This window comes from Carassius auratus, chromosome 28 (assembly GCF_003368295.1).
Source record: "Carassius auratus strain Wakin chromosome 28, ASM336829v1, whole genome shotgun sequence".
Lineage (NCBI taxonomy): Eukaryota > Metazoa > Chordata > Actinopteri > Cypriniformes > Cyprinidae > Carassius > Carassius auratus.
This window is the reverse complement of record NC_039270.1, coordinates 16,606,798-16,621,762: the sequence shown is the minus strand read 5'-3', so window position 1 is coordinate 16,621,762 and position 14,965 is coordinate 16,606,798. Positions and strand designations below refer to the sequence as shown.

The following is a 14,965-nucleotide window of genomic DNA, read 5'->3' as shown; positions in this document are numbered from 1 at the left end:
TGTCAGGAGCGATTTGCTTTGTGTCACCTTGATGAAACTGTTGTTTGTGTGTATGTAGGCTATCATATTTCAGGTATGTGAAGTGCTGTGCTCTGTGATGATGGAGAGCTAGTGCCTTGATTTAGTGATTGCCAAACAAACCAAATGAGAGAGAGAGCGAGAGCGAGAGAGAGAGAGAGAGAGAGAGAGAGAGAGAGAGAGAGAATCAAACACACCTACTCAGAGCTACACTTGAGATTTGAGACAAGCTGCAATTTAGTCCAAAATTACAACACCTAGAAGTAACTTTAACCATTTAATTTTCCTTTCTTTTCATTTCAGAAACGGAAAGGTACGGATAATGACACATTCAAGGCCATGCAATACGCCACAAGGGTATCCATCTCTTTGTCCTCTTAGAGGTGCCCTGGTCATTATGGAAGATATTTTTTTGTCATTAAGTGGGAGCATCACCTTTATTTTACCCGTATGACTTCTGTAGCGATTAGCACTTTTTTTTTCTTCAGTGAGACGGGGGGAGTAATTACTCAACCTCTAGATAAAACACTGATGTCAGAGGTTCTCCATGCATCTAACCGACACTCTCCGAAGCTGTAATGATTAGATAAGAGTGAATATGAGTCAAATATAAAGCATATGACCTCCAGAACTTCCCAGGCACCAATGTAAAAGACAAAAACTGCAGCTACAGAAACGCTACCCTTTCAGAAGGCAATTTACTGCTCAGCCAAAGATCACCCCTTCATTTCACGTGATGAAATATTTTGACTTGATTTGTACAGTGGTGTGACAGCCCGCATCCTAAGATTCCCGAGGCGGGCGACACCACGGCCCTACGAGAGAGCGGTCAGGACATGGGACAGCAGAGCAGCTGACATTTAAAGGACAGATAGCTGGAGGGGAGAGATGGTTTAGGTGTGGAGAAGCAACACTTCTCCCTTGAGTTTCCGCTTCAGAGCTTTTTGAGCGACCACGCAAGCATGCCAAAGCACTACTAGCGTGTCTACTGTCAGATCCTCTCCTGTCTTTTCCCAACACATCTTCATTTTCCCAATTTGCTTTTTTTTATTGCTTTTTTTAGAGGGGCAAGCCAATGAATTTTACTTCTGAATTTCCAAATGAAGCAATATCACATAAGCATGCTGCACTGAATATCAGCACAATGAATTAAAGGTATAGTTGACCATTAAATGAGAAGTCTGTCATCATTCACAACACAAGATCATTTAAAAGCCAGTCGAGTGCAGGAGTGTTTGCCCAAAGTTGGGAAAGTATCTTTCCCATTCATTTTTCAAAAGGGATTTTTAAAACATCTCCAGTAATGAGTTAAAAGCCAAGAACTAAACCAAACATCTACGAGTTAAATCACAACATGACAAACGTTATAAAAAAACGGAAATCGGACAAAAAGACAAAGGTGTAACAACTTTAGAGAGGAAAAGAACTACAATCCCATAATGCATTGTGAAAGACATGACAGAATTAAAATATACACATATTTATTATTCACAGTACTTAATGTCTAAATATCTTTTCCTCACAAATTATGCTATTAAGCAGGAATATGAAACAAATCAGTCGAAATACCACTTCAACAAACTGTGATCAAACTCGCAGATCACAGTAGACTTGTCTGTTTTTATTATCATTAAAAATCAACCTTCCCTATGGAGATAATCAATGGGATTTTTATTTCCAGAGTCAACATGAAACCCCACCGAGTTTCATTGTATGGACAATGAAATAAATATTTTCCAAAATATCTTCCTTTGCATTTCACAGAAGAAAGCATGTCATACAGATTTAAAATGAGAAGACAGAATTTTCATTTTTGGCTGGACTATCCCTTTAAAATCTTTTTTTTTTTTTTTTTTTTTTTATAATATATACATATTTTTTAGAGTATAAAATACTTCCAAGAAAAGCCCAGTCATCAAGCATTATGTGTTGCCCACCAACATACAGTACATACAACAGAAGAGAGAATGTAAACAGAAATGAATGACTGCAAAGAGCACTGCAATCAAGCCTGTTTTTTTTTTTCGCTCCCTGCTCGCACAAAACAAACCGATCCCACTTCTTACTCCATATCGCTCTCACACACATGGACAATCGGAGTAATTCCAACAGTGAAAATGTAGTCCTAAAGGCGATATAATCAGCACTCATTGAGCGCTGCACAGCCAATCTGATTCGAGGACCAGAACTGTCCATCTGAGCTAGAGGACTAAGCTAGTACAAACCCAAATTGCACGTGACCACAGCTGTCTCATGGGAAATGTAGTCTCATCAATAAATCAAAAAGTGAATTAACTTTACCTTAATAGTTTCAGGAAGAACTCAGGGTGAGGGAAAAAAATAAAATAAAACCTAAAGCCTGGACCACTCTAAAATGCATGTATCTTTGTCAATGGTTGTAGCACACATGCAATCTGATGTTCAACCCACTGACAAGACACATCGAGTTTGTATAAAATCTCACCCATCACTCCAGACATACATACACGTAATATATGCATCCGTCCTTAAATGCATTGTCAGGTTTTTCTTGAAGCTACACACACTTCCAAACTATACAGAGATGGCTATGACTTAGCTTTCAGTTAACCTGTTACTTTAATAAAACTTGCTTCCACTCGTATCCTGCTATAATGGCGATGCACTGACGCAAGCTTATTAGAGCATTAAATGCAAAGTCAAATCAAATGAACATTAACATTTAACATACAGTCCTCCTTTTTCCAGCCATCTGTCTCCCTGAGGAAACAGCGCGTTCAGTAGTGGTATTTTCCAAGGCCCTGAGTTCGAAATGACTTCATTTGTTCATCTGAACCATTGGCAGCCCATCCATTCTCAATGTAATGTGTTCAGCCCTCACATCATGCAGGTTTTGTTACTTAGTAAACAAGGGTTAATAATCTACTTGAAAAGGGAAAAAAAGACGTTGACATCATTATGTATATTTGGGGCACACAAAGCTACTCTTTATTGCTGTAGTGTCAGACTATCCTGTGAAGTCTTGCGCACTATTAGCAAAAGTTGTCTGGTGAGATCCAAGAACACCTTGGAAACCAAGTAAGCCCTTTGTTATTGTGTTCTGCTGATTTAACTTTAATACTTAGCTGTTTCTCATTTCAAAAGACTGGCTCCATGAATTAAAGGACAATCCCACACTTAGGTCCTGACTAAACCACAACACAACTGACGTAATGTACAGAGACCCAGACGTCATGGATGGACAGTCACTACCAATCAAACGACAAGGTCAAGTCAAAGTTCATCAACAGGTCGAGTCTAAATGTGATATTCACCTGGATATTCTAAAAACAAACAAAAAACATTAGGGGTGCTAAACACTACTGCAGGCTAAACTAAGATATTTGGAGGGTCATTCCTAGAGTTGCTCCATTTGCACATGAATACAGTGACCAAGTCTAAGCTAAATGAAATAAAGAGCAAACGAGTGCATTTTTTTTTTCAAAGAGGAGGGATAATAAATCAGAGGTGTCCTACCGCAGTCCAGTAACCATGCTAAAGAAAATGCATGTATAAATAATTGATTCAGTTGCAAATCCAATCAACCTAGTTTTGTCAAAAATGAAAGCTAAATATCACCGTCTTTGTGTTTTCCTCATCTGGCATGCCATCCAAGGACCAAAATAAAGCAGAGGCTCCTGGGTTCTTGAAGAAGCGTTTAAATCCCATCGCCTGTTCGTCATCCATTGTGTCTGGCTGTATTCAACATCCAGGAGTTCATGTAATCCACAGTCTAAAATCCTTAGGACGGTTTTTATTTTTTTTATTTTTCTTCCTTTTTTATATATATTTTTTTTGTTTTGCTTGCTTGGTTCTTTTTACCGGAGCGTACAAAAAGTCCCCTCCACCTAATCAAAATTATAAAAATGGAAGCCACTTGCAGGGAATAAAGTCACATAGAGAAACGTTCTTGGGACGTGGGGAGGAGAACGGTGACCACAACAATGTGCGTCACTTATTCCTTGATCCAGAGCATATCAATAAAAAAATATCTGAGTAAAAACCACACTGCTTTCTTCCAGCATTGACATCTTCAGTAGTTGTTACATTGAACTTCTTTGTAAAGAGACTCGCTCATGCAGAGGCCTGTTCTTTGTCCTCATGTCCATGTTTTCTTCATCTCCTAATGCAGAAGGTAGGAGATTACATATTTCTACACTTGCCCTTTAATTAAATATATAGAAAATAATTTAAATTAACCTGAATAAATAAATAAATAAACCTGAATAAGTAAATAAATAAATAAATAAATACAATTACAGATAGATAGATATCTGACTTCCTCCCATTAACTCTCTAAAACAAATGCTTTGCTTCAGATTGAATGTGGAACATTGTTCTGTCTCCTCGATGAGGTAAAACACAAATACAAACAAACTAAATAACAAACAAATGAAAAACCTTTAAAAAGAATGTGTATGTGTATAAGTATGAGTTAAAATCCTAAAATCTTCATTGTAATGGAACTGCATTAATTCATTAAGCACAATATGCCCTCTTTTAGAGAATCAATCTCTTTTACTGTATTCTTCTTTTTTTTTACTGTATCTCCTTACCTTTTCATTTCCTCTCTCTCTATATATATACTTGTAGGTTAATTAAAAAAAAATTTATTTTGTATTTTTTACTAACATTTAAGAAAACTCCCAGCATTCCGGCATAGGGAAAGCTTCGCCTGTACTGTATGTCGTCTCCTGACCTGATTGTTCAGGCAACTGTTTGAACAGTCCCCTTCGGTCTAGTCATGCTCCAAAGGGCCACACTGCTCTCAGGTCTCTCTGTCCAGTTTCTCTACAGTCCTGTCGGACGTTTACCACAAGCAAATACAAAATGGTAACAGGTCACAAATTAAAACAGGGAGATATAGAGAGAAAGACTTTGAGATGGAATGCCACATGTCAAACTGCTCCCTGAAAAAAACAGAGATTGAGTAGTGGGCCGAAGAAATACTAACACTAGGTAAAGCTTCATCTATTTCTCCTGGAGCCCACGATTGTTATTTGGCTTGTACTTTCCCCGTCTTTTCCTTGTGCTGCCTCCGACTGACTCTCACTTCTTGCTTCTCTACTTTCTTCCCAGGGGCTGGTGATTTTACCCTGTGGCTCTCTAATGAACACTTTTTCTTGGGTTGTGAGAGTCCCGTGGTCTAAGCTGCCCGTGCTGTTGCACTTTTTGACAGACGGGGGCGCTAGAGAGCTCGGCAGAAGCAGCGACGTCAGCGACAGGCTGCTCTGCGTCTCTGAGAGCTGCTGGCTGTCACACGTCTGGTTAGAGCCGCACCGTACCACCCCTACATCCTCATCGGAGCCTTGCCGGGTTCTTCCTGCACTGATGTCCGTTTCACAGCTGCTCTTGCTGCGCTGGTGTCCCCTCGTAGGTTGGAGGTTCTGGGTGGCTGGAGGACTGGGTCTCAGGGTCTCCGTGGAGAGGCTGGCGCGATCGTTGAGGAGTGTGTCCAGCAGCGGCTGGGTGGTGGATACGATGAAACTGAGCCCTTCTTCCATGGTGGTCGGTAGGCTGCTCTCTGAGCTCCCCGTAGCCAGGGAGGAGTCACTGTGAGATGGATACTGGGGGCAGAGAGGTCCAGTTTTTAGCAATGAATTGATAATCAGCAGGTTTAACATAGACAACAATACTCTGATTTTAACACGATTAAGACTAATTCTCTGACTTAGAAACTACCATGTAAACAAGAGATTTCTGATTTCCTTAATCCGCCTAAAGTCACATTCGAAAGTAAACACAAATCAAATTAAGACATATTTTAGTCACATTATCGAAGTACAGTATAGACAAGTACACACCTATTCACAGTAACAAAACTGGCCATAACGAAGACGAACTACATCGGATGGCATCATTTGGAGGTGTAAAACATGTGCCATTAATCAATCTATGTACTATAACATGTAAAACAGGAACATGAAAGGAACATTCTAAAAGCAACTCTTGTAAACACCTTAATCATAATATTGTCTTATATAGAATAAGGTAAATAATTTGATTACTCATGTCCATGTAAAAGTGTTCAGAGACACAATGCATAAGTTGTATATGTGTGTAAGATCAAACCTGTGTGGTGAGCAGCCTGGTGTTTGCTCCAGGAGAGCGTAGAGACGCCCATGAGGCTGGGGAAGTTAGCCGAAGCCCTCTTGGTTTGTGTCCCGGACGGCCTCTCGGGGGTGCGGGGAGGGCCGCTGCAGCTGGGTGGAAGAATTCAGCAGGGAGACGGATGGGAGTGGTAGAGCGGCTCGAAGCTCCAGAAACCCCTGGGTGCTCCTGATTACTGCTGCTACAGGGCACTCCACCTGCACACAGATTCAGTTACTCAATTTGAACCGAATTTATACCGAGGTAGCAAACAGGATGCAGATTTGAGTTTGAATGGAAGGAAGTAGAGTAACACTCTTAACAACGTTGGTAACAAAAGCTGTTGGCAACATGTTTAGATAATTAAGTATTATGTGGTAACTATTATTAATAAAAATGCCATTGGCTTAATATAAATATATATACAAGACCTTCACTTATCTTTGGAACACAAATTAAGATTTTTTAATGAAATCCGAGAGCTTTCTGGCCCTCCATAGACAGCAAGGGTCCTACCAAATTTAAGGCCCAGAAAGGTCAGTGTGTCCATGTGACATCAGTGGTTCAACAGTAATTTTATGAAGCTTTCATTCATTTGTGTTCCAAAGACGAAAGAAGGGTTTGAAATGACACGAGTGTGACAAATTAATGTTTTCATTTTTGGGTGAACAATCCCTTTAACTTATCAAATTTCATGTAATAGGTTGCCTTTTTTAGGTAGGTCAACTGTTTTTCTAGGAGTCCGTCCAAATCAAAAATCTTATTTGGAAAGTGAGACAATTTTTCTATTCTGAATTTTTCTTGCTTTTGTTCTCCAGTATCATTCCTGTAGTACTGTGGATAGTTACCTGTGCTGTGACGAGCAGGCGTGTTGTGATGTGGACTTTGAAAACCGTCTCCATTCTCTGCCGCCCCATCCTCTGTCCCAGAGCTGTGAAGCCGAGAGGGTCGCCGTAACCTGCTGTGACCTCTCCCTCCAGGTTCTTCAGTGTTTAGCCACTCATCACAACCCCTCTCCTGAGCAGAAATATTAGCAAGAGCTTTCAGCATACTGGGGAGACTTTCAAGTCTCTTAAACGCTATTGTCTTTTTTTTTTTGGGTAAACTAAACACTTTTAGACTCCATGCATTCAGGGCTTCCCTCAATAACAGTAAAAGAGATTAAGGAACTATTAAACTCTGCTAGATTATCTGAGCCATCTGCCTCACATACTGTCCTTTATGGTGTTTCTCTAACAAATAGTCTGCTGAAGAATTAGACTGGTTGAGCAGTGGAGCTACACGCCCCATGAGACTGCAGGGTTTAGACTAACAGCTTATAGTTATTTGATTTCTTCAGTCTAATTAGTGCGAGTCTGTGGTCATTCTCACTGATAATACATAATTAAAGGATCATTGTTTGGGATATAAGGGATTACAGCAGTTTATATATCCGATAGAGGTAAATCATTTCCAGTGGGGCAGAGTTTTCACCTGTTACTGAGCATAAGCCACTTTTAAAGACATGAGAATGAAAAATCTTTATCAACTTCAAATGCTATCTCTATAAAAACACCCAAATAATTCAACATTTATATACTGTTACAAAAGATTTCTGTTTCATATAAATTATGTCCTTTGAACTTTCTATACATCAAAGAATCCCAAAAGTATCATGGTTTCCACAAAAATATTAAGCTGCAGTGTTTTCAACTCTGATAATAATAAGAATTCAGCTTTGCCATCCCAGTAATAAATTACATTTTAAAATATCTTAAAAAAGATAACTGTAAATTGTAATACCATTTCACAATATAACTGTATGTTATTGTATGTATACTTCTTTCAAAAACATTTAAAAAAAACTTTCTGACCTCATATGTTTAAATGGTAGTGTGTATAACTCAAAAAGAGTGTTGTTTATTTCTAATTTACTTAGACAAAACAATATAACATTTTAATATTAGCTATTTATTAGTTACTGGCCATAGCATGAAAGTAATTATCAACAATCATCAATAACCAATATTAGCAAGAATCCTGATGAGTTCAGGATGAGTTCAATCCAGACAGATTTTCAAACATTTCAAAGTTTAAATGCTAAGCTAATTGTAGGGGTGAAGCATTCAAAATGACAAAATCATTTTTCTGAGAGAAAGTTCACCTTGCCCTCTTTGGCAGCCATCTGGTACATGCTCTGCTCGTCCAGGCTGAGGTCATCAGGCAGCGCTGGTGAGGATGACTTATCTGAGAGCTGCTCCGACCTCAGAGACGCCTGCTCCAGTTCAGCCATGTGGATCTGCTGTGGGCAAGAATTTATAGCATTGAGAATTGAGAGGGTTTTTACTCATTAAAATCCATCCCCACTATTTGGATTTCTGCAGACTTTTACTATATGCCAGTCGACCAGCTTTGTGGAGTCTGCAGAGGGCTGAACTGAGTTTGAGTGATAAAACTGTCAACTGGGACTTTGGATTGTTGTGGACAGCATGGTTTATGTCTGACAACGTGATGATGCCTTTCCAAAGAAGAAATCTGGCTAATTCAAGAAGAGAGACGTTTAGAGTCAAACAGAGTGAGTGGGAGAGAAGAGCTTGCAAATCAGAGATGTATGGAGAGCAGAGACAGGGGAGTGGAAACAGACTGACGGACTGACAGTGTTGACAGCCTGGCTGAATGGCGAGATGATAGGTGTGGAGGTTATGACTTGAATTATTTCTTTCCCCAACTACCCCTGTACTGTCCTTCACTCTGATGGGACACAAGCAGTGAGACATCTGTCTGTCCTTCTATCTATCTCTCTATCTATCTCTCTATGTATCTCTCTATCTATCTATCTATCTGTCTGTCTGTACTTAGATATGTACTTGCACCGTATTCACTTCATCTTGATATTAACATTGAGTGATGTGGCATTTATGAGGGAAGCTAAAAGAGTGGCTGATTGATGCAGGCGAAAGGTTTTTGTTTACATGTTCAGAGCTCACCGAGCTCAGCCAAATTCCACAAACTTTTGAGGTGCCTCAGACGTGTTTTCCAACTTCTATCGCTTTGAATTTTCTCCACAAAGGATTTTGCTGAGCGGATACAGTGTGTGGAGTGTGTGACTGTGACAAGTGTGTGTGTGTGTGTGTGTGTGTGTGCGTGCGTGTGTGTGCGTGTGTGCAGGTTTAGCCCTCTTCACAGCTGCTCTTTTGTAAAGTACATCTCTGTCTGTCATTTAATAATAATAATAAAAAAAAAAAAAAAACAAGTAACATGAAATATATGTTCATTTGTAATTTATTCCTGTGATGCAAAGATTTTCATCAGCCATTACTTTAGTTTTCAGTGGCACATGATCCTTCCGAAATCATTCTAATGTGCTGATTTGGTGATATATATATATATATATATATATATATATATATATATATATATATATATATATATATATATATATATATATGAAGAGTTCGGATGCAAAATCCTATAAGTGCCATCTGAAATGTTCATCTAAAATTAGGATTTTTATCAGGCTCCTATATTTATGTTCAGTTATTTCACTTTAATAGCCTGGAAAAGGACCTGCACATTGCAATTAAAGTAAAATGACCCAACCTAAGCATAGGAGCTTGATAAAAATCCTAATTTTAGATGAAAATGTCAGATGGCACTTTGCATCTGAACTCTTCATATATTACCCTCAGGATTCTTTGATTAACAAAATACTAAAAACAGCCTTTATTTGAAATAATCTTAATCATAAAATTATCTAAAAATATCATCTATCTACCTATCCATAAGTAAGGCCTATACATGTTCAAACTTCAATGCTTTTTAAACTGCTCTCAAGATCATTTGATTTATTATTATTTTTTCAATTAATTTACATTTTATATCTTTGAATTCATATTAGATGTAGGTTAGTGTTTAAGATTAGACTGACACAGCTCTAGTGTGTGTACCTCTTGTGGATGAGTCCTGCAGTCCTTGCAGACGGGTGGGGAGGAGTAATGATGGAAGACGGAGCCAGAGAGGTTGTCAATCATCAGCATCTCCCCTTCAAACGAATCTTTGATGAGCAGAGATACACTGTCCAGCCACAAGTTCTCCTGGGATACAAACACATATCACCAGAGTTAATAACCCACAGTTATTAACAATAACTCACTAAAGTAAGTGCAGGGCCAATGACTGGGGTTCTGGGAACACTTTTCCAAAAATCTATGATGAGGGAGCACACTAAGTCTGAGTAGTTGGGAACTGTATTTCTATAACATTTGGATGAATTGAAGTATATCTTATAGGAATGCAAATTAATTTTTATAAAAATAAATACTATATAACCATTTTTGTGCAATATACTGTGCATCCATGATAGTGCACTTTGAAATAGTCCTTGCACTAGAAAATAGAACACCCTAACCACCTGTGCGCTCTCTCTCTCTCTCTCGCTCTCTCTCTCTCTCAAACACACACACACACACACACACACATTAATGAGAGGGTAGGGTCAGTGAAAGGGTCTCCTTCACTGTCACAGTGCTGGTCTTAATGACGGCGTATTACAGCAGCAGAGCTTCAAAGAGCAGCTGTGCAGAGGGCTAAACCTGCACACACACACGCACACAAACACACACACACACACACACGTTTCACAGTCACACACTCCACACACCCTGTATCCGCTCAGCAAAATCCTTTGTGGAGAAAATTCAAAGCGATAGAAGTTGGAAAACACGTCTGAGGCACCTCAAAAGTTTGTGGAATTTGGCTGAGCTCGGTGAGCTCTGAACATAAACAAAAACCTTTCGCCTGCATCAATCAGCCACTCTTTTAGCTTCCCTCATAAATGCCACATCCCTCAATGTTAATATCAAGATGAAGTGAATACGGTGCAAGTACGATACCAGAACAGTCTTCTGAGAGAAGGAATACAGATCTGACCATTCAATATTCAGTTACCCAACAGAGCCATTTAGAAAGCAGTCAAGTGAAGAATCAATCTAACACAATCAAAATGTAGAGTTGTCTAATAACAGTCATTTATTTCTCCAGGTAATTGTGCTCTTTGTGTCACTACCAAACCGCTTTTGATTTCCTACACCAATAAACAATTAAGTTGAAATGACTAATTTGAGTTAAATGAAAATTGATCAGGCTGGCCTGCCTGCTAATCCGAAAGTGCACTTGGTTATTAGCGAGCAACCTCTCATGCACAATAAACAGGACTAACAAAAGAGCTCTTACAAACACCAGCAAACCTCAGCACCTCTAATAAGAGTTTGACAGCAGGACTTCACACTTTAGGCCTGACACTAACTCAAGGCTGCTATTATCCTCTGAAGATTAGCACCTAGCAGTGGCCAGTGTTACAGGATCACATACACCTCTGTTGTCCAGAGGTTTAAGTGACCAATTTATGGTTCCAGCCATGACCCACAGAGATAATGGCCCGCTTGGGTCTGGTTACAGCCAATGCACAGGGCGTTACGGTCACAGCCTGTAGAGCGAGAACAATCATTTTCAATATGGCTCTGAGCACGAGTGCCACATTTATGGGTGTTATAGGCTCACCTGTGCCGGCGTGGGTCATAATTCGTATCAGCCGGATGGAGCGGGGAAATGCTGTATAATTGGCAGGGATGTCGTTTTAATGACATTTCAACATATGGTAGTATCAGTGTCTCAGCATATGGCTACCTCAGCGCTCCTCAAATCACAGGTCTCTGTAAATCGAAGCGCAAGAGCATGTACACCTCCAAACCATCTCATTTAATGAGCTTTCTGGCGGCTTCCCGGTGGCAAATCACTCAACACGTGGTGCGAACAGGTGTGAATTCAAAGAAAGCCACTTTTTCTGCACTTTTCTGAAGGTTGTGTTTTACAGGTAGATGAATCAGCCAGAGACGGTCGTGAATGCGATACAAGGCGATACAAGACGATACAAGGCACAGTCTGACTCTAGTCTGTTCGGCGCTTTCTCCTCTGCTGATTATAACTGCGGTTTTGCACAATGCTGATCATGAGGAAAATGATGTGTTACTGGGGACCTAATCAGTACATGCTGTTTCCCGTCCCAGACCGACACATTAACGCAGACTGAGTCTCATTCACTAGCTGTGTGTACTCGCATATTTGTGCGTAAAAACTGTGTAGCACGTTTTATCCATCCTTTTTATTCTTTTGAAAGAGGTCTCATACAGCCTTAGTGAGCATCAATTTATCTGATATTTTAAAATACAGTACTATAGTAATATTGTGAAATAATATAACAATTCAAGATACCTATTTTCTATCCGAATATATATAATATAATTTATCTCTGTGATCTTTTCTTTTTTTCAGAATTCTTTTATAATTTTTTTTTCTCGACAATGCAAAAGTCAAACTTTAAGTCAAACTTAAAGGCTTTTAAAACTTTTTATAAGTCTTTGTCAAGTCAACATTCAAAGCGATTTTTGAGAAACTCTAGCTTTTCTTCACACTGAGTTAATACATTTTCATTCTATTCACATTCAAATTCAAATTCACAATTCTTCATCCTATTTCCTCAAATAAATTCTTAATAATAGACAGCCCTGACACTAACCACATGAAATGGAAATAACAAAAGGAAAATGCAACTCAGACCACTCATACACAAAAATAACATGGCATAATGACATGTAAAAAAAAAAATAAACTCCTATACAGACACGTACAAGCTCTGTTACCCATTTTTCAAGGATACAGTAAAAATCTAATATGCATCCTCGACAGCATCATCTGACTCTTCTTGGCTATGGCATACCGTGTGACCAGAAAAGCTGAAGTGCTTTAAGGACGAGAAGAGCTGTTGAGCAGAAATGCTGCAGTCAGTGTGTCAGTGCGCAAGGCACAATTCAGAAGAGATGCCTAGAGTGGGAGGTGACTTCCCACTGCATTTAAAATACGTTCTGTTATAAATACACACTGAACTGCGCTCGAACTCGGGACGTACACCTCTCTTTCACAATCTGCTGCTCAGTTTCAGCAAGCCTTACCGGTGTGACAAATTACAGTATGTTTGTACTGCCAAATCAGTTGCCAAAGCAGCTCATCTTTGGAGAAATACAGTAAGAACAGTAGAAGATAAGGAACAGTGCAAAATACATTCAAATATTATTCCAAAATACACAGAAAAATCATTATTATAAAGTGTAAGTAGAGTGAAATAAGATTACAAGAAGTTCAAGTTTAGTAAACATGTATATGGCTTTCGTATGTTTATATCCATCCTAACATCCAACAGCAGAATTCATTTTGTGACCATCTGCGAATTAAACACTTAAGCAAAAATGAAGCTCATTAATGACACATTTGCATTCCTCATGTCTCTAACCTTCTTCTGTTCTACTTTCTCTCTCTCTCTGTGTCTGAGGAGATGAAATGCTTTCAGTCTGCTGACATGGCTTCTGCTTGAAGTCAGACTAGTTTTTTTCCAATTCCTGTTCTGCTGACTGTCATGCATACCTCTTTCCTGTCTCTGTGTCTGTCTTTGTCTCCTCCTCTCCATCTCTCAGCCTCAAACCTGCAGGTAGTGATAAGGACTGAGCTCACTGCATGGAAAGCCGCTGCTATCTGTCTAGTCTGTGGTGTTTGTGTGGGCCTTTGTGCCTTTGTGTTTGTCACTATCGAGCCGAGACCCTGAACAGGTATGGGACATCACTTCCTGCAGGCAGTGATCTGTGTCTTTGGATCTTAGTATTCATATAAACAAATACCAGCACTGGAACTAGTTCACCCTTATGAAAGGAAAATATATTTACCAATATATTTCTTAAAATATATTGTGATATATTATATTCCCTTTTTATTTTCTAATATTTTATATATTTGAATACATTTTATAATATATTGATGATACATATATTATATAATATATTGCAAAATATACAAATGATTGCCGCTTTCAATATATTGCAATATATTGGAAAAAATAAATATATATAAGAATATATGCCTAATATATTACATGATATTTTCCAATATACTGCAATATATTTTTGTTTCATAAGGGCCAGCACATAACTGCACTGCGACAGCTTAAGACATGAGATATCAGCGTATCGAAGTCTTTTCAGAGTTTTGGAGACTTGTTTGTTTGGCTCCATTCACTAGACTAAACTTCTGTGGACGAATTTGCTTGATAGATCAACAACAGCTTCAAAGCAACAGCTACAGTATCTGGACTGATGTGGCACTTTCCATGAACATGGTACACTCATATGGTGTCCAATACTGTTTTTATCAAGCATCAAGCACCCAAACCCCCTTTTCTCTGACAACAAGTAGATATGTTGGACATGACAAACATCTATCCTCTCTTGCCACTGAATTTACTGTTATCATTTTTTTTTTATTAAATAATTTCTATACCAAAATCATACATATTTAACCATATTCCACATTTTAAATGTTATATGATATGGGTTCATAACAACAACAACAAAAAAGTAATATTTCTTAAAACGGTCTAGAAATAAAATCAAGTCAGACAAATAAATAAATAAATAAAGTCAAATGGTGGTAAGGCAAGTAAACAATTTCATTCCATTTCAAATTTTTTACAAATTATGCTGACCGCAATCAGTCACCAGCTCATCCTTTAAAACGGCAACCACATTTATTACAAAAAAGTTTTCCTAAATTAAATTAAAATTAAGTTTTACTAGCTATCTAGTGTCTATATGAAAAACAAATATGTATTTTAATGTATTTCTTTTCAAAGTGACATGTGACAAGTGACAAGTGTCTGGCTATATTCATTTAATAAAACTGCTTACATGGCAAACCTCATACAATTATTAGAAAGTAAAACAGTGTTCATACGAAAAATCTAATTTGTATAAAATAA

General features: G+C 38.5%; 1 protein-coding gene across 1 annotated transcript in view; it reads right to left on the bottom strand.

Annotated features, from left to right (window-relative positions):
- Nucleotides 1-2,032: 2,032 nt before the first annotated feature.
- cacna1ia (calcium voltage-gated channel subunit alpha1 Ia) overlaps nucleotides 2,033-14,965 on the bottom strand; it is a 186,791-nt gene continuing 173,858 nt past the window's right edge. The window contains exons 33-37 of the mRNA XM_026208214.1: nucleotides 10,053-10,199; nucleotides 8,270-8,407; nucleotides 6,975-7,143; nucleotides 6,109-6,344; nucleotides 2,033-5,603 (exon numbers count right to left, since the gene is read on the bottom strand). Coding sequence (XP_026063999.1) covers nucleotides 5,004-5,603; nucleotides 6,109-6,344; nucleotides 6,975-7,143; nucleotides 8,270-8,407; nucleotides 10,053-10,199 — 1,290 coding nt within the window. The 3' untranslated portion in view covers nucleotides 2,033-5,003. The remainder of the gene's footprint in view (nucleotides 5,604-6,108; nucleotides 6,345-6,974; nucleotides 7,144-8,269; nucleotides 8,408-10,052; nucleotides 10,200-14,965) is intronic.